The sequence below is a fragment of the Kryptolebias marmoratus genome, linkage group LG3 (assembly GCF_001649575.2).
Source record: "Kryptolebias marmoratus isolate JLee-2015 linkage group LG3, ASM164957v2, whole genome shotgun sequence".
NCBI lineage: Eukaryota > Metazoa > Chordata > Actinopteri > Cyprinodontiformes > Rivulidae > Kryptolebias > Kryptolebias marmoratus.
In genome coordinates, this window is record NC_051432.1 from 11,068,639 (window position 1) to 11,088,524 (window position 19,886).

The following is a 19,886-nucleotide window of genomic DNA, read 5'->3' on the forward strand; positions in this document are numbered from 1 at the left end:
TTTAGTAACGGTTTCTTGTTTGGAGTTAATGTTGGGAGAAATTATATTTCATATCATGAAACTATTAATTGCTTTCACACATCTATTTACAGAAGTAATCATTCCTGTTTTGTATTACAGGACATCTTTCATTAGTTGTAATAAATCACTCCAGGAATTGAGCAATAATGTAAAGAATTTCCAATGTTTTTGAAGTTTAGAGCCTGAAATTACTAGGCTGCAAGCTGGCAGTGAGGTATATATAGAAGTTTGTGTATTTTTCCATCAGTCTCTCACATAAAAATAACAGCAATTTTAGAAGTTGTGCCATAATAATAGTTGTCTTTATTTGATGTTTTGCAGACTTAGATATATATTTGGGTACAGATGATGTATGTGTTTAAACAAAATAATCAACAAGGTCTCAGCATTTAAAAAATCAATCATTTATTGATCATTAGTCAGAATGACAAGTTTTTCTAAGACTAAAGTCTGGAAATCTATGAGGCAAGATCTGCGAGTAAGATGGTGGAATAAATCATCTGTCACGACTGCGTAGTATCATTTCAGTTGTTGTCTTCCGTGTCCATCCCAGAGCATTCTTCCTCCCCTTCAGCAACCGCAGCTTTCGTTACTGGAGTCGAGAGCTGTGTCCTCCTGAGACGAGCTGCCACTGAACGCTGAAACCTCAGTATTCCTCTTGCATTCCCAGCACCACCAGCAACGCCCAGCTGTTGCTGGTTATTCGGCCCGGCCACAGGGATCAGCTGCACTTGGCCTGGAGTCAACATGGCAGGCTGAGGGTCTACTCCAGCGTTATTCTGGGGCAAAACACCAAGCAGCATCAGTGGCCCACCCCCAGCTTGCTGAGCCATCTGCCCCTGCAGATTCCCGATTGCTCCACCTGCCTGCCCCAAAGCAAAAGTCCCACCTTGCTGGAGATCTGCGATGGGAATCAGCTGCTGAGCTGGAGCTTGACCCACAGGGTTCCCCACTGGCTGGATAAACAATGACCCGCCAAGTTGAACCAAGCGTGCCATAACGGCTCCTCCGGCCAGCGGAACTCCATTTTGAGCCCTGGCGTTGGCAACGTTACCAGCAGCTCCTACTGCTTTTCCGCCACCTCCATTATTTTTGGCTCCCCCTTTGAGAAGAGCCTCAGCACTCCCTGAAGACGCACCACCCTCCACCACAAGAGCCAGAGTCTGAAAGATAACCCACAGTATGCAGTACATCTTTTATTTCAGCGACGGCAGAAGGTCAGCAGGTGAACAGCCGCCTCATTTTCTACTTATATACAGAGAGTCAGATTCAGTGATGGGGCAGCAGCGTCCAATCACAATCCTGCATTTTATCTGAAAACAACAAGTCACTGTAATCATCATGACTTGGCTGCAAGCTATTGTTGTCTTATAGAGGGCCATTATTCAGGATTAAGTGGCAAACCGAAACCACACATGAGTGACTTGCATTTTCAAACCTATTGTTGCTGAGGATATGTATTTAAGTCAGGGTACGCAGAAATATTCTTTGTAAAAATTTGATGTTTTTTGACATACATTTTAAAAGAAAACATAAAACGAGGAGACATTTTAAGCATTTGCTACAAAATTAGGACACACTGTTACTGGTTTACATCAGTAGTGTAACATAGGGGTTTGAAATTATATAAAAGTGTACAATTTATAAACTAATCTTTAGCTACATCATTCTAAATTATAGCTCTTTTGTATTCTGGCATAGTAAACTTTACAACATTGTCTTTATCAATAAGCTGTTGTAAACTTTTCCCTCAGTATGAAATGCATCAGCAGACTGGGCAAAACTGGCTAAAAGTAAGTTTTTATCATATTTTAGTAAATGATTCTACTTGTTAAATCTGAGTCAAAGGTCTCTAAATTAAAAGTCAAAGCTTGATCTAGAACAAGATATCAGGAATGATAAACACTTATTTGTTATAGCAGGAGGTACAGTTAGTGTTGTTCATCTGAACTTGTGTTGTGATCGTTCGATAAAATGTAAAAATAAAAACTACAAAAAGAAATAAACAAAAAAACAGACAATTTGTGGAGGCTTCTATTTTAAGTTTCCAAATCCTGTGTAGGAGATTAGGTACAAGATGAAGCTCAGAAAAGCAGGTTGACATCCATATCATCTGCGGAGAGAAAAGTTTAAAAAAAGAGAGAAATATTAATATGTTAGAAATATATTTTTTTTAATTGTCAGTCAGACGAGAAGAAGTTTGAAAATGCAAATTGTGCAACTTTCTTACAAGGACAACACCGAAGAATTACAACTGGCTTTGTAATAAACGACTGAATTAAGGACATATTACTGTTCTCACCATCTTTGATACCAAAGCAAGAGGTCCATTCTTTAAAGGACACCTGTTTGTCCTTGTCAGTGTCACACTCCTGGAAGAAACGAGAGGTGCAGTGCTCCATCGGCACCAGAGGGACCCGGAGCGGGGCCAACTCTGAGTGGGACAAGAACCTGCACAGAATGAGCAGAGAGGGGCTTTTTACCACTGTGACCACATCACCTGCATGGAAAAGCCGGTAAAGAAAAAGGATGGATGGATGAATGTTTTCTCCAAAAGACAAACTGTCTTACTGTCGACCATTACACCATTACAGTTAACATATGGAAAAGATCATCTCACAAATTTATGCCAATCCATTTTCTCTACCCCCATTTTCTTGTTCAGGGTTGCGGGGAGCTGGCGCCTATCTCCACTATGTGAGAGTTGGGGTACACAACCTTTCACAGACACACTCACACTTATGCCCAATTTACCTTTCATGCATGTTTTTGGTCTGTGAAAGAAAACTGGACTATCCAGAGAAAATCCACACATAAGGAAAACATACAAAGTCCACACAGAAAGGCCCCAGTTGGAAGTCAAACCCACAGCATTCTTGCTGCAAGGCGACAAGCAAGGTTTTCTATATTCAGAAGCTAGAAACCAAGTTTAGGCTAAAGAATCTTCACTGGATAAATAGCTACTTTGCTCTTTGAGTTGCTGTCTAAGACCAACAGTTTGTAAGCGTACAGTTAAAATAGTTTGTAAACTATTACTATTAGGATTTAGTCCAGCAGAAGTGAATAAAATGTACCTGTCAGAAGGGTGTTGGTCCAGCTGAGCGAACTGCCAGTGCACCGGATAGATGTACATGTTGTAGTTCTTCTCAAAGTCCTGTGCAAGAAGCTCAACAGGGTGATGGCCAGCATGAAGGCGCCTCTCATTCTCAAAGATTTTCTTCACCTAGATAACAAGAAGAAAACCGCAAATTGACTGAATTTCACTTGTCAACTCCGAAGACAAACAACAGTATGTGCAGCTGCTCCTTTTCACCATAATACAAACAACAGCAAGCAAATTCTTCAATGAAATAATTTCTCTTTCTCTTTCGGGATTTGTGTCTTACTCTAAATCGCTGTTTCGGGGTGAGGAATCCAGGGCTCATGGAGTCGTGCTCATAAAGCTGTAGCAGCACATTTTTCAGCCAGTCCCTCATTCTTAGGGGAAACTGGACCAGCTCGTTGTCCACACACGGAAGTATCACTGTGGGAGAGAAGACGGTTAAACCTTTTCTCTGGGATCATCTTTTAAAGATACTTCTTCATCACATAGTCTGTGTAAATTACATTTGCATGGGCCAGTGTAGTCCAGATGAAGTTTGTGGCCTCTCTTTGAGCCCTCCAAGTTGCATTTGGTAGCAAAGAGCTCACATGATGTCTCATAAGTTTTGTTGTCTGTCCCACAAACCTAAAAAGAAACGCAACTGTTCATGTAACCAGAGTTGGAACTTTTCAGTCGAGAAATTATAATGCTGCACATACTTACGTGATCAAACTCATTTATGCTGGGTGGACATTCTAATGGTTGCTGACACGCACAACCTGGCTTACCATCTGCATCAAGTTTACATGTTTTCCCACGCTTGCAACGGAAATTGACACATGGATCTAACAGAGAAGACAATGCATTGATTTTTATGTCAATTTTTATGTCATATTAAACAAGCACATGTAAAGGCTTTATTATCCTGGCTGGTTTGGGTTTTTTCTTCTGTTAGGAACCAGTGAGCTACAACCACATTGCATCATCCTCTGCATTCTTCTACCGTTAGAGCTGGTGCAGTGATTACGTTCAACTTGATCTCTCTTATTCACTCCTTAAGCCTGCAGAGCTGTGTTTTGGTTGTGACTGGGAAGCAGTGTGGGCACTATTCATGCAGAAGTTTTAATGAAATGATCCAGTCAGCAAATTCCCATGTGAGACTGTTGGGATAGGACATTAGTCAGTTTAAGCTCTGCTGACCAGAGATGATGGAAGGTCTTCCATCCTTCAAAAAAAACTGAATTATTTAAAAAACAACATTTTAAAGTTTAGGATAGAATGAGCTATCTTCCAATATTACATATATTTCAGTTTTAAACTGGATTTTACTTATATTCCAGTTTATATTTTGTAATTTAAACATTAATTTCACATGTTTCAAAACTTATTATCATTTACTTGCATTTCTTTTTTATTAGCTTGTAAGCTTGAGCTATGTACAATAAACAAAACCACAAGTAAGTCAAGCAAGTATCAATGCTAAAGAGGGAAATATTCCCTTTAACCTTCAGTTAATTGCGTTATATTTGAAACCAAAACTCTTTACTTCAGTAACTTTAGCCTTTTTTAACAGACTTAGATTTTCTTTTTATACACAAACATGAAATAAAACAATCTGACTACTGAGAAGTGATTTTAAAAAGACTGAGTACCCATCAACTAAATATAGAACAAACAATGTCTTATTAAACTTATTCAATCACTTATTCAGCCATTAACCATAAGGCTGACACAAGACTTAGAACATTCATTAATTTTTTTCTCTAAACATTTTCTGCCCAGGCAAAGGCCTGCAACCAACTAAAAACAGGTCACTTTTGGGTCATGACCCACCATTTGAGAATCACTGCTTTAAACCGTGAATAACTTAGATAAATGAAACAGCTGCTGCACATTCAAAGCTATGTACGTATTGATTTACTTTTGGAGTTTTTCTTCAAAGATTGTCATTAAACAAGTAAGTGCAGTGGTGCAAAGATTCTGACAGTATTTGACTTCAGTGTGGAATATTTTACTTAATTCAACTTGTTAAGTGTTAAGAGGCATCCAAAACTGATATATTACTACCAATTAAAGCTTGTGGGAAAATAGGCCTTTGTTAATCAAAGATAAAAAAAAATGCATATATGTTATATACTTGCCATAATCATACATTTGTATGATATCATGTCAGAGTAAATGCAGGGGTGTCCATCTCTAGTCCTCAGTGGCTACTAGCCTTCAAGTTTTAGATGATGCCCTGCTTTAAAACACCTCTTTTAAATAAGTAGGTCATTAACAGGCTTCTGTAGAACTTGATTGCCTGCTGAGAAGGTAATTCAGAATATAACTCAAGTGTGCTGACACAGGGAAACAGCTAAAGCATTCAGGATGGAGGTTTGACACCCCTACCTACAGACTAAATCAAAAGGAGCTTTCTCATTTACCTCCAACCAACATTTGACCCTGAAACTTCACACAGACTAATCTAATGAGGATAACCAATCAGTATTCCCATATTAAAGCTATATTTGCATAGACTTGAGCATGGGGCTACTTTCTTCTTCTTTATGACAGTTCATAACTCCAGCTCCTCAGTAGTGGTCTTAATCCAAATAAATACTAACCAGACAGTGTTTCTGTGACATGTACATCTCTGCCGAAAGAGGATCTGGTGCTGGGATACAAATCCATTGAAGCTCTAATCTGCACAGGATTCACACCTACCAAAGGACCCTGGAAAAGTGCAAAAGAAAGATGCAAGTTTAGTGAGACGTGGGAACAGCATTAGGTCCATACAAGATCTTTCCACTGCAGCAGAAGTGTCACACATTCAGTCAGCACAGAGCAAGACCAGCAGTGATACATTTATTTTTACTCTATTTTTGGCCTCAACAAAATCCAAGATGGCAGACACATCTGTGTTCTGTATAACTTAAGTTATACTCTTCAGCTTTCTGTCTGACTTCTCTCCACAGCCTCATTTCTCCTAAAGTCACATTTGTCACTCTTTGCTAAATGCTTTTCAGAAACTGGAGTTTAAACATGTTCTTACAATGTCTTGATAGTAAAAAATAAATAAATAAAAAGTGTGATAAATGTTTTAATTGTTGTTCCTGTAAATAGTGCCCCCTGATGCATCAAATCATTTATCTGCCTAAAACTGGGGTTACATGTGACAAGACATTGCTGATTATAACCCAGGTTTAGTAGCTTTAAACATCTTCTTTGTTTCCACAACTTGAATATTTGTAAACTGAGATACTGAAAGAGGAGCTTGGGAGGATACAACAAATCTTTATCACATCTCATACTGAGCAACCTAATAGACTTCATTCCACCAGCAGATTGTCACTACTCATTCAAACTGGTCTCGTATCATCCTCCTTTACGTAACAGTACTTTTTTTTTGTTACATTTATTCACATTTTCACTTTTAACTAACTTTCCTAAATGATTTTATAACAGATGGAAAGCACTGTCTAGATACTTTATGTTTTTTTGGTCCTTTAGTTTCCTTGTTGAGGGAAACATTTGTGTCTTGTCTGGTAAATGTGGCTCTTTTGCCTTTCTAATGTGAGCATGTAAGAAACAGTAACAGTTTCCTTGGAAAAAGCAAATGTTCAGATGCATTACCCATTTTCCGGCCCGTCTCCTCTTTGTCTTTGGGATTGTACTCTCAGTGCTGCTGCCCTCAGACTCCTGAGGATCCCGTTGGTTCTGTTCGTGTGCAGGAAGTGTCTCGTTCCTCTGAGGAGAGTGCTTCTTGGATCTCTGTTTTTTCTTTAGCTTCCTTGTCTTTCTCTTGGTTGGAGTTCCGCTCTCGTTCTTGCTCTTCTCTTCGTCCTTTTCGGACATTTGTGAACCTAATTTAAGTGCTGCGTTGCCCTTTGATTCCTGTGGATCCTCAGTTTCATCAGATTTTTCCTTACTGCCGCCTATGTCTTCAGATTTGCTCGATGAATTTTTGTGCTGAACTAACATCTCTTTACGGACTCCTGCCTCTGAGGTTTGAGCGTCTGGCTCGTTGTCATCAGCAGGACTAATCTGCTCTTTTTCACCGCTTTCCTTCTTTTCAACACCTAGAAGATCCTTGTTTGGATCAGACAGAGTGTCATCAGCAGAGGGATTGACTTTAGCTGAATCAGTCTGCAGAGGCTGGAGGGTTTCACCATCAGCAGCATAATCAAGATCATCAGGAAGCTCTGATTCTGTGCTGCCCTCTGGTTCCTCCAACAATCCAACCGGCTCAACTCTGTCAGTCATCAGGCCAGCAGGCTTTTTCACCTTTTTATGAAGAGACACCTTCATGATGTCCTCCTCTTCTTCATCTTCCTTAATCTCGTCCCTCACCTCCTCCTGATCTTTTACCTCTTTCTCTGTTCCCAAGCTGTCAGTCAGCTTCTTGTCCTCCCTAAAGGTTTCTTCATCGTCTGTGATCCCCACAGCCATGTGGGCCTCTGCCTCATCATCCTCCACCTCTCTTTCCTCTGCTTCGTCCTCTTCTTTTGCCTCTTTCTCAAGGAGGTCTACCAGTTCTTCCTCACTCAACAAGACTGCGGTACTTTTCGTTTTCTTTTCGGTCACCTCTTCATCATCCTTCTTAGTGTTAGTGTTCTCCTCGGAGCTCATTTCTTCATCTTCCTGCTCCTGGCTGCTAGATTCGAATGAGGATGAAGTGGGCAAAACCTGCGGCTTGTTGGCCTCTTCTGTGATTACATCCTTAAAAGAAATATTTGTTGTTTTTTTTTTTAAATAATTTGATACTTTTTTCAACAAATGTTTTCGTGTTTGATACAGTGCAAAAAGTTAGGATTTGATCCCCTGCTGATTTTGTAAGTTTGCACATTAACGAAAAAACAAACAGTTTAGGTTTCTTGGTTTCATTTTAAAATCCAGAACACATTACATATAAGTTATAAACTGATTTGCATGTCAATGAGGGGAATAGGTATTTCAAGCAAAACATGGCTCAGTTCTTGATGGAGAAACCTTTGTTGGCAAGCAGGGCAGTAAGACATTTCCTTGTAGTTGGTCACCAGGTTTGCACACATCTCAAGAGGGATTTTGACCCACTTTACAGAAACTCTCTAAATCATTGGTTTTCCACTACTGTTCCTTGAGGGCCACTATCCTGCATGTTTTTATTGTTTCCCTGCTTCAGAACACCTGATTCAAATGGTTGACTTACCTCTTCAGCATGTCTTCAAGTTCTGCAGAAACCTGTTAATTGCCCCAACTAATCAAAGCAGGTGTGTTAAAGCAGAGAAACATCTTAAACGTGGAGGATAGTGGGCCTCGGGATCAGGGTTGGACAACACTTCTCTCAATATTTCAGGTTTTCCTGGCTACCATTTGACATTGTTCATTGTTCTGGCTGAGGGAAGAGGGTTCTTGTCAAATATTTTACTGCATATAGTCATGTCCATTGGCCCCTCAATGAATAGATAGATAGATAGATAGATAGATAGATAGATAGATAGATAGATAGATAGATAGATAGATAGATAGATAGATAGATAGATAGATAGATAGATAGGTCGGTCAATTGATTGATTCTGGATTGGGTTCTAGGGGATTGAATACTTACGTGCTTTAATCAGTGACCTACAAATGAATTTTAAAGGTTTTTTTTTGTATTTTTAGTTGATTTTCTGTCTTTTTTTATGAAAATGAACTAAGATAATAAAAATAATGAAAGAATGCTAATTTCTTTATGAGTAAGCAAATTTACAATATCAGCAGCGGATCAAGTAGTTACACACACACACACACACACACACACACACTTATTATGATTTGGCTGCTGACCTTTTCTTTGGCTGTATGGGAGGTCTTCTGGAGTCCATGTTGTTTACCATGAGCTGTACTTTTAACCTAAATAAAGTAAGAATAATTACTTGCAAAAAAATACACTATTTAAAACAACAACTTTTTGTTATTAGATATTTTACATCTGAAAGTGAGAAAAGGAATATGTTGCTACTCACAGGCAAGGTAAAAGTTGCTGCCAGTAAAAAAAAGAATAACAAACAGGCCCTCATATCTGGAAAACAAATAAATATACTTTTGGAAAACAACGTCAAAGAACTGTATTCAAACTCACTGACGAGCTGAGTGTCTGTGAAGCATCACGCGAGCAAAGACGTGAAATTGTCACATCAGTCTGAAATAAAAACAGGCTGGTGCATCTGTATGCAGACGGCACTTTTTGTGACAGCCAACGCTCCACCGGCCTCCGATGTTGCCAAGGTTACGGGCCTCTGAGATGCACCCTTCTCTCAAAAGTCACATTCAATCCTAAAGTAAACATCAGAAGCTACCAGACTGGAAAAAAGTTGACTGAGTCCACAAACCGAGTCCCGGAACGGAAACAATACCGACATCAGTGGGTCTGTCCGGTGGAAAAAATAACTTCACAGTTCAGCGAAACAAACCTGACAGAGGAACAGAGGACGGATGTGGGCTTGAAATTTAACCTAAAGCATAAAATTACTTCACATTCTTTGATTCATTCAGATGCAAACCTACACACTGTTTTTATTATACAGTAGGCTTACACAATGAGTGAACATTTAGAAACATTTTTCATGTTATTTAACTTACATATGATCTTTTGAGGAATTATGAAATACTTTGTTGTACATTTTACAGCTGTAAGTATACTAGATTTAAATTATTTTATATTATCTATAAAACATTAGTACATCTCAATATAAACTATACTAAAAGTTTGTTCTTAAATATTAGGAAGTTTTAAAACAAAACAAGCTTTCTCAAATGTGGCATTATTATTCTTGGACCAGCTACTACTACTACTACTACTACACAATTTCATTTCAGATTTCTTTTAGCAGTCTATTCTGTGACTTTAAACTGCAATGAAAAATGCTGTAAAAAATATTACAATCAGACTTTACCTGCTGCTCACAGTGAAACAATGAGAATCCTGCAGAAACACAGCATGCGCCTGTGTCCAACCTGTGAAAATGTCCTTTTGTATTCAAGACAACACGCGGGGTCCACACAAACTGGCATCCAGCACACACACTGATTTTTTTTTTTTCAGGGTCTGGGATGTCATTAATTTGGGAGGGTCTTTGGGTTGCAGAGATAACGGGAGAGTGACACAAAGACACACTGAGCTTCAGTTCAGTCCCCAAAACAAGATGGTTAAAAACAGTGTCTAAAAAATTGCGTTTACCAATTACGAATAAAATAATAAAATTTTATCTACTTAAAGATGCTATATTAAACAGAATTTCCTCTTCTATGTTTGGATTTATGTGTAACACAATAAAACCAATTCAATATTAATAATGAGGCATAATATTGGCCACTAGATGTCGCTCCTTTACAAGGCTCAACTCCTGAAGGCATGAGTTAAATTTTAGATGAACAATAACAGTATAAACATTAATGGGGGGGAAAAACTGTTTTTTTATCATAAGACCCACATTGTACCACTCCGAGAAAAGGGGCTACAAGTTTAATCATCATCATTTGTAGAAAATGCGCCTCTGATTCCCTCATATAGCAGAGTGTGTTTATGGTAAACAAGGTGTGGGGGCTGTGTGAGCGAAATGCCAGTTTACACGAATAGTAACAATTCTAGACCTAAAGATAACTTTGTGTCTGGGCCATTGCAACCTGAGAGAGCCGTGTACACACCAGAGCTGTCTGGGGTGAAAAATAGCGTGTATTACTGAGTCACTAACTGGGTGGATCAGAGAATGTGATGTGGTTTCAGTAGAGGCTAAAGGAGAGGGTTTTATTCTTTATAAACAGGATGTTTTGGAGAATAGGAAAAGCTATTGGACATAGTAAGAAGAATCCTTAAAATTTGAAAGTTTTGCTTCTTGATTCACTTTAAGACAAATTAGCTGATCTGCCTCGTGCACTTGTGTCGAATTATCACACCTGCTTTGTATCTAATTACTCATCCATATAGTTTCTGGTGCTCCTTGTCACTATTGCCTCAGTCATGTTATCTGTGTGTGTACATCATTTTTCTGCACTTGACTGATTTAGATTTTGTCCCCTGGATCCCTGCAACTTCACAACCTATAACTTAAATTTTTATTTTTCTTTCTTTATCATCTGCTTCACAATCTGTCCCTGCATTTGGGTGCTGAACTTCCCACATTGTGTCAGGATTTTCTTCACCTGTTGCTTGTTGTAAACACTCACCTGTGCCCACTTCCCCTAATTACCCTATGTTTAAAACCCGGCCATCCCCTCCACTCACTCGCTGGCTCATTGTCTCTAGTTCCCTGTTGCTGCTTCTTGTCCCTCAGTGCTTGTTGTCTCGCTCCTTGTCCTTCCTTGTCTCGTCTCGCCTCGTTTGGATTTTGTTCTGTTTAGTTTTTGCAAGTCTTTATATTTGTATAACATTTTTTGATACGAAATTAATGTTGTTTATACATTCAAAAGCAATTAACAGTTTACTCTATAAAACGTTAACATAAGTGACTCCAAAGTTTCATCTTGCTGGCTTTAACCAATTGACAAATAGTATTACAAAATGAAGTGAATAATACACTTAAGTTAAGCTATACAGAACATTTTTTAGTAATGTTTTCAATTTGAGTTTTTATTTTTGTCTTGATAAGTGCAGACTCTTTGATGGGTCCAGTTATAAAGGTTGTGAAATAACTTTTTGAGACATGTCAGACTTAACTGGGACAAAATTCCCCTGTGTTTTGTAATGACTCTCAGCTACTACCACACTGAATTTAGCTCAATATTAGTCAAATTGACTGATGATTTAGCTGTGTCGGCTAACTTAACCTGAGTAAAACACAGAAGTGAATCACCTGTAGATGTCCATCACTACTTTCTGAGAAATTCATTAAAAATTCACCAGTGGTTCGTGACATAAAATGCTGAAAGTTTTGTTAAAACCGTGTATGAGATATTTTGCTAACACTACAGACAAGTATGCACGCACAGGCAAGAACATCATCATCTTTGGCAGCAGGTAATAAAAATACAAAAACAGGACTTTTAGGATCTGGTTATTTGTTAACGTAAGGCTCTCCTGTTTGACCTCTAGCATCACAGTATTCAGCCTTTGCCTTAGTTTACTTTATAGCTTTAAAAATTGCCCACTTAAGTCTGTGGGGATGTGTGAGGCCATACAGAAAAACCCTTCAGATGTAAGAGAAGGCGAGTTATACTAATCAGAAGTGGCATGTTTATTTTTTACTTTTTAATAAATTTAACAAGTATTCAGTTGTGTTATTAACACAAATGGATGAGGTGTGTAGCTACAACATTAAGACTTAAGTTACATCAGAGTGAACAAATATTTTGACTGTCTGTGTGCCACAACAAGCATCAATCATCCTCTCCCAACTCCTGCCCTGTGGTTTTGGTGGCCAACTCCCAGACTGCTGAACATCCAGGCTAATTGCAGGTTTTGTTTGCTCAGTAGAAACCCAGCGTGGGGAGAAACAAGGACTTCTGTAATCTTATTTTGAGCCTGACCATATAAGGATATCCAGGAAGCAATTATGAGCATCGGGTGTGTGTGGGGAGGGTGCAATATAGATGTTTTTATTTAAGGCTTTCTATACTGTCCAGTCCTAGTTTGGTCATCATGCTGTACAAATGAGGCCAGGACCAAAGTGGATTGCTGACATTTTAAACAACTCCAGCTTTAAATGCTTTATGGTAGTTCTTATGGGGAGTAACAAGACACTTAGGTCACAAGACAGCAGGAGATACAAGGCTCACAGGAATGAGACAAGATTTTAACAATATTTTTAAGAAAGAAGCTTTTTGCCACAAACTTAGCTGACTTGCTCTCTGATTTCTCGTGAGTCTTTTCAGACCCTAGAAAGGGTCACTCATTCGCACAGCGGCCCAAATTTTTAAAAATTGATCTAAAGCCAAACTTTTATTGAAGGTTTTAGTTTAAAAAATATATAAATTTGCCATGTTTTCCAGATGTCTTATGTCAAAATATTCATACAGGAAAAGTAAAATTTTCAAACAAAGTTTACTGATTTTTTGTTTAAAAGGCTTCTACTCGTTCCTTGTCTTCCATTTTTTATTACTTTTATTTTACTGGTTTCTTATAAAAACAGTTTTCTACAGGTCATTAAAACAGCTAAAAAAAAAAAGAAAATTGCAATAGCTGCAAACATTTCACCTTAAAATTACAGAACAGAATGCAAAAAGATAATATAAGTAAGATAAATTTAGGCAGAATCTGTAGCTGTAAAAACTACAGAGGAGTTTGTCTCCTAGTCTGAGTCCAGGAATCTCTCAGGACTGAAGTGGACATTAGAGTGAAACTCCTTTGCAGTTTTTTATATATACATATATATTATTTTATATCACAGAGAAGTGTTGCTCACACTGATGTGCACAGAGGTGATCAAAGAGCTTGCGTGAAGGGCGGATGGGAGGATTTAGTAACCTTAACAGTCTTTTTCTTTTTCACCTCCACCTCAAAGTTTGATCAACTTGTTTTCATCCCAAGTCAAACAAGAGGCTAAAAAATTTTTTTCTCCGCTTCAAAGTTGACAAATTACAGTGTGAACTTGTCATTAGGTCTGTTCTGTTTTAAATAAATGCACAACAGAGACTTATCCTCTCAGCATGTCGCTGCAGAGGCTGCAGAAAAGCGGGGAAAGCTGTGCTTACAACACTTCTTGAGTGAGGGGACAGCACCATCCTTGTGCTCAACACGGCTGTTTAAACTGCTGCTACATAAATGATATAAAGCCACGTCAATATCTTTAGCAATAATTTAACCATTAAAGTTTTAGTTCACAAGACATTTTTAACGAACTATCACACTGTTGCTTCAAAATGATTGTATTTTGACCCAAACTATCATTTGTGCTGAGTGAGGTGTGCTTTTTGGGAGGGGCAAAGTTGTAAGGTTAGTTGTGTGTTTTGATTGGTGAACATGTTGCACAGAAAAGGAGGTGGGACTTCACCCAAAACTGTTATAAAAACGGTAATTATCGCATATCTGGCAAGGTTGATGCTGAGCTTTTAACGAGGCGCACATTGCAGTCTGGAGCATGTAAACAGTTCCAGTCAAAATGGTGAATACACAAACATTTGATTGGACCGACAGTGAGGTGGGGTTGCTGCTACTTGTTGAAAAGGATGAGCAGCACAAACAAACAGAGCTCTCCATCATTGTTAGTGCTGTTGATGTACTCGTGCGTGCGCAGAACAGCTACTGGCCGCACCTGTATGTGGTGCACATGCCATTTCACACCAATGTGGGGGTCCCCTGAAAATCTCCACTCTGAGACCTGGGTTCAGTGGAAACGAGCGCTGCTGTCATGAACATAAAAAGGCTGAACCGCAGCAGAAAATCTACTGCTTCACTCAGAAACAGCGTCGTACAAACAGCCCCTTAGTCCTGCAAGATTCCAGCCACGAGGTCTCGTTGCATCCCTAGTGGTTCTAGTGAATGCTGTTTATTAATCCTGTCACTGACACACGACTGTATATGGTGATAATGAGAGAAATATTGTGAAATGTTTGCCAGAAGTCCCCCCTCCCTCTCTCCCAGGTTGCACGGGAAGTGTTACAAGTAGCTTCTGTCATTGTGGTTACCACTTGCAAATATCCAAAGAATTCTGTTTAAATAGCCGTGTAATGTAAAACTGAAAGCAATATACAAGTTTTTAAATAATGTTTCTATGAACAGCTATGAAGCTTTTTTAGACTGGAGTTGTTTTAAGACAGCAGCAATTCATTTTGATCCTGGCCACACTCAGACTAACCATTAGCTCATCAGTCCAGTCCAAATTAAACTCTTTTTTTTTCTTCTCTAAAACGGATATAATTCAAAGAGCTATCTAAAACAGATAAAATATTGAGTGTTCAGAACATTTCCACAGAACCCCACTTTAAAATATCATAACTTATTGCTTTATTGTAAGTGAAGTTGTTGTTATAACTCGTCTTGAATTTTGCATTTGATTTTAGAAGATCATACTTTTTCCTAAAGTACAGAAGCCCTTAAACTACCTGTTTGTTCTGCTTTTTTGTTAGGCCATTACAATTAAAACATCATCCAGAAAGAAAAATAAAAACACCAACGCCACCGGAAACAAGCCTGAGCTGCTCTGACCTGCCTGGCTCTCTTTTTTCCTCTCTGAGTGGGTGACTTTTTTTTTTTTTAACAGGCCACAAACCTATGGTTTAGCAGTCTAAACTATGTTTCTCTGAAGACTTGAGAGGGGGTGGAGGAAATTTATGTGAGACTGAATGAAACAGTGTGTGTGTGTGTGTGTTTGTGTGTTTTGCTTGTGCCTACTGTCATCATCGTGCCAGTTTGTTTTTAACTCACTTTCTGGGACAAATACACCTTCGTGTGTCGGGCAGAGGGAGACGTCCGGAAGGAAGTGATGCAATCATCCTAAATGAGGTTACATATATACGGTGGTGGTTGGAGTGTTGTGTAGCATATCCACATGCAGAGCTGCAACCACCAGCTGTGGCACATACAGTAGCTCAGACTAGGCTCTGGATTCTCCTTGCTGCTCTTACATAGAGGACTGCTGTCTACATCTTCTGCACGGGCTCTGAACCTGAGGGAGCGAAACGTAAGTCATCGTGCGCAGATAGCCATATCTCTGTAACCTTTTTTTTTTTGGTTTAATTTGGTAACTGCAGTATCAATTTGTTAAGCAGGATTTATCGTGTTTGCGTTGTCCTCAAGTAGTTCAAGTGCAGAAAGACTTTTTTTTTTTTTCTGAGTTCACATGCAATTTAGTTTCTGAGTGAAAACATTTGTAACTATTCATTCACACTGATTTACTTTATTTTATTATTTTTATTCAAGCCGTTTATGTTACGCTTACCACTGATCAGTTGACGTAGGTTAAATTAATCACAGCAATAATTTCTGTTACAGAATGAAGGCCATTATTATAACTTTTTGCCTGATTGGAGCAGCTTTGGCCAACCCGGTAAGAATGAAACACTTTAAAATAATAAAAAAATAAAACAAGCTGTTAAGACAAATAAACAGATGATTTTAATGGCATATATCATTTCTGCTTTAGGATGTTTTCACAGAATACTTCAGCTGCTTCTATATTCAGAAAAAGCAAATGAGTTTAAAGGGATAGTTCAGATCTTTTAGATTGGGGGTCTGTGGATCTTAAAACAACTCAGGTCTTAAACATTTCATAGCCATTCATGCGAATACTAATTTATAAATCTTTACCGTGCTGTATGTTTTACATCACCTGTTTGTTCTGGCTGAAATATTATGATATTTCTGCTGGGAGTGATTTTTAACAACCTCTTACTCAAAACACTTTAAACACTCCTACAATTCAGTTTATTTTTTATATTTTGAACATAAGCTACAGTGTCTAAGTTATTTTAGGTGCAAAAGTAAACAAAATAGGTATGAAAGCTTTCCTGTGATTACTGTAAAATGTATGATAAATTAAACAACATTTATTCCCAGTGATCGTATTCTTGTCAGGATGTTGTTTTCTTCTGATGATCGTGGTCTCTGTTTCATTCTGACAGATTTTCCACGATGTCTTGGAATCAAGTGATCTTGACTCGAACTCAGTAAGTGACATCAGAAATGTGCACATCTTCTTGCAAATTTCCTCCTCACAGTGCTAGCGTCGGATCAGGACCACACAGAAGCTGATACGAGGGGACGCGGAGTTCACGCTGGGTGCGGTTCAGAGCTCCAGACAATTCCCACAGCAGAAAACTATTGTTTGCAGCATCGATTGTCTGTCTGCACCCATTTATGCAGCAATAGTTTCGCCCGAGCCAGACTTGACATGAGTGGGTCTTAAGTGAATGTGTTGCTTGTTTATGGTGCCGGCATAGGATGTAATTAAATCTGCTCGGCTGTTTGCTTAACGTTTTCCTTTTCTTTTCCAGACTGAAAGTTTGTCTGTTTCAGAATCAGAGGAAAACAACACCTCAGAGATTCATGTAAGATTTATTTCGCTATATATTAGATTATATCACTGCATGCTCATTTTTTAATATAAATATAAATCTTAAACTTCCATAATTTTTTCTCCTCGTGATGCAGAGCTCTGAGGAAAACATCTCAAATCAAGTGAGTCAGTTTTAGTGTTCAAACATTTAGAGCGCAAAGATGGAAACAACCTAATTTTGTGCTAAAATTTGGTTGTTGTTTTTTTTCTGTCTAGAGTTCAGAGTCTGAATCTTTAGAATCTACTTCAGAAGACAAGGTCTGTTGTTTCATCAGTCACATTCACATTATACTGCGTGCTGTCTTTCTTATACTTTCCTGATCCTTTGTTTCTTTACAAATAGACTTCAGAGGAGAGTGACAGTCAATCAGATGAGGATACTGGGGTAAGAGGAATTTAAACTCAAACATTTGAATGCAGGAATTATTGCTGGTTATAGTTCCTTGGCTCATATTGTTCCCCATCTTTGTTCAGATGGACTCCATGCCTGAAACCAAGGATGACAGCATGGGCAGCGAGGAAAATGTTCGAAAGGTGGCGCAAACGTTTTGAACTCTTGCTCGATATGTTACGTATGCTCAGGGGCGCCACCAAAGGGGAGCCAGGGGGGGCAATAGCCCCTCAGTTCCATAAAAACAATGCAGCATTTTTCAAACAGCCGTATAATAAAACTCCTGAAATTCAGTCATGGATCTTAGTTTTGGTTTACCACCCCTTTGAAAACGTTCTGGCGGCACCCCTGACTATGCTTCTGCTAAAGATAAAGTTGGGTAACACTTTGCTCTTTTTCTTTTTTATTGCTGCAGCAGAATTGGATGAGCGTGTTCCACGGTGTTGACAAAGCTCTGAGCGCAGAGGACAACACCAGTACAGAAGTTAACAGTCAGACAAAAGACCTGAGCCACGAGCTGACCAAAAAACAACCAATGACTCGCAAGACAGTTCAGAGTCGCACGAACCAGGCGCTGCTGGACGCCACCAGCGACAGCACTGACACCACCAGCGACAGCGCCGACAGCACAGATGTTTCAGCCGCCAGCAACAGCAGCGAGAGCACGAGCAGCGAGAGCCACGAGAGCGAAGAGGCCGACACCAGCAGCAAGAGCACAGAGGACAGTAACGGCAGCGACAGCGCCGAACTGGAACAGGTCCGATCCAAGGACTGCATGAACGGCACGCAGAGCTGCGAGAGTGACGAGTACTTCCTCCAGAGCATAGGAGACGACGCTCACTTCGCAGTGGACAATCTGATGGCGCCAGAGGAGGATGACGGGGAGTTGAGACTGAGGAGATGATGTCATGAGTCTGTGCAGCTTCCTGTTGTCATAACGGCTCGGAGACTTAAGGGTGTTCACTTCTGATCACTAATGTTAGCGTCCTGCTGCCTGCAGCTCACTGACTCTTGTGTGTGAAAATTACTGTCATAATTTAGCCTAAGCTTCCACTTTGCTTTGATAACAATATATAAAAATAATATATATATATATATATATATATATATATATATATATAGAGAGAGAGAGAGAGAGAGAGAGAGATACAGTCATTGTATACAGGGCTTTTGTGTTATTAAATGATTAAACATGTTCATCGTTATAATTGTACAGTCAGGAAATTTTAATACAGAGGACATCCTGTTCATGAAACTTTAAACTTGTCCAATAAATTTTTGAAAGAAAATTTTGTTCTGTTCACTTATTTGCAGACATTTGTCTGTTTTTTAGAGTTTGCATATTACCTTCTAATATGCAAAACAAAGATATACAAGCAAACTTGTGAGTTTCCTGAATCTACCTTGAATGGTCATTTTAAAGACTGAGTTGAGCACAATGTGACATGACGCTCTTTTGTCAAGTCCAGGTTTTCATTTTCATTTTTTTTTCTAGGAGTGCACTGACAAATAAGTCAAATAGATGTGTTTTTTCAGCTTCAGATTTCTGAAAAATGAAGGAAGTGTTCTCCTGCCGGTTGTCTTCTGCTCTCTGCACAGTTTTATGAGTATTTTTCTCAGCAAGCTCTACAGATCCTGGGTTTAGAGTTTAAAGGTCAGTGTGTGGGATGAGCTTGTAGCTGATGGTGTGGATGTTTTTTTTAATGACTGAGTCAAAGAGGATGAGTCATTTTTGTTAGACTCTGCAGCAAAACATCATGACTTTCATGGTTTCACCCTCCTGCTGCACTTGGGTCAAATTGACTTCCTCGGTTTTAAAACTGAGGCCCCGTAGGTCATTTTGACACGAGGGCAGCAGGATGGTTAAGACATTTCTTTACACCATGAAACCATTATAATGTTCATTGCTCTGAAACATTTTGAGTTTCACAGTTTGAAGAGTTCACAAAGAGGTCAGTATCAGAAGCTACAGGTCAAACAGAGCTGTAGGTTTTCTCTGTAAACCAGGGTTTTTAATCAGGTTGCTTGTGAAAAAGTACAATTTGTTTCATTTCAAATAGCTTATCTGCACTGTAACAATAACGCTTGTTTTTGGTTGATTTACTTTTGTTTAAAAAAAGGACATGTTCACAGGAACATAAAACAGAACTGGTTCATTTTGGTTTCAAAATGTTCGTCTTGAGGTCACAAATTGAGGCCGGTTAGCTCAGTTGGTTAGAGCGTGGTGCTAATAACGCCAAGGTCGCGGGTTCGATCCCCGTACGGGCCAGTGACTAGTTTTTGTTTTTTTAAAAAAAAAGTTTTTACTTCTTATTATGAGTACCACTGCAAATAATAACAAATGCTTACTTCATACGGGATATGTCACGGAAACGTTTTATAGACACGTCCCTATCATTACACAAGTTGAACACTAGATGGAGACAAAGCTTCATGTCCAAACCTACATTTTGAAGGC

The 19,886-nt window shown here is 39.0% G+C and overlaps 2 protein-coding genes and 1 non-coding gene across 5 annotated transcripts; 2 read left to right on the plus strand and 1 right to left on the minus strand.

Moving 5' to 3' along the window:
• Nucleotides 1-403: 403 nt before the first annotated feature.
• Nucleotides 404-10,118, minus strand: sparcl1 (SPARC-like 1). Of its 2 annotated transcripts, XM_017418706.2 has the most exons (11): nt 10,003-10,118; nt 9,073-9,128; nt 8,894-8,959; nt 6,719-7,804; nt 5,710-5,818; nt 3,827-3,948; nt 3,628-3,748; nt 3,408-3,544; nt 3,096-3,244; nt 2,324-2,472; nt 404-2,134 (listed from the first exon to the last, which is right to left on the minus strand). In XM_017418706.2, exons 2-11 carry the CDS (start codon nt 9,124-9,126, stop codon nt 2,106-2,108), a joined length of 2,022 nt encoding a protein of 673 aa, XP_017274195.1. In that variant the 5' UTR covers nt 9,127-9,128; nt 10,003-10,118; the 3' UTR covers nt 404-2,105. The 2 variants fall into 2 exon arrangements, with proteins under 2 accessions (XP_017274195.1, XP_024860026.1); XM_025004258.2 differs by lacking the exons at nt 8,894-8,959; nt 9,073-9,128; nt 10,003-10,118 and adding an exon at nt 8,274-8,328.
• A 5,252-nt stretch (nt 10,119-15,370) lies between these two features.
• Nucleotides 15,371-18,717, plus strand: scpp1 (secretory calcium-binding phosphoprotein 1). 2 transcript variants are annotated; one of them, XM_017437331.3, is made up of 9 exons: nt 15,371-15,663; nt 15,975-16,029; nt 16,604-16,648; nt 16,976-17,029; nt 17,133-17,159; nt 17,254-17,295; nt 17,381-17,422; nt 17,512-17,571; nt 17,847-18,717. In XM_017437331.3, the coding sequence occupies exons 2-9, from the start codon at nt 15,976-15,978 to the stop codon at nt 18,330-18,332; spliced, it is 810 nt and encodes a 269-aa protein (XP_017292820.1). In that variant the 5' UTR covers nt 15,371-15,663; nt 15,975; the 3' UTR covers nt 18,333-18,717. The 2 variants fall into 2 exon arrangements, with proteins under 2 accessions (XP_017292820.1, XP_017292739.1); XM_017437250.3 differs by having other exon boundaries at nt 15,372-15,663; nt 17,844-18,717.
• Nucleotides 18,718-19,623: 906 nt separating this feature from the next.
• trnai-aau lies at nt 19,624-19,697 on the plus strand. Its single transcript has one exon. It is a non-coding gene; the product is annotated as a tRNA-Ile (tRNA).
• Nucleotides 19,698-19,886: the final 189 nt, after the last annotated feature.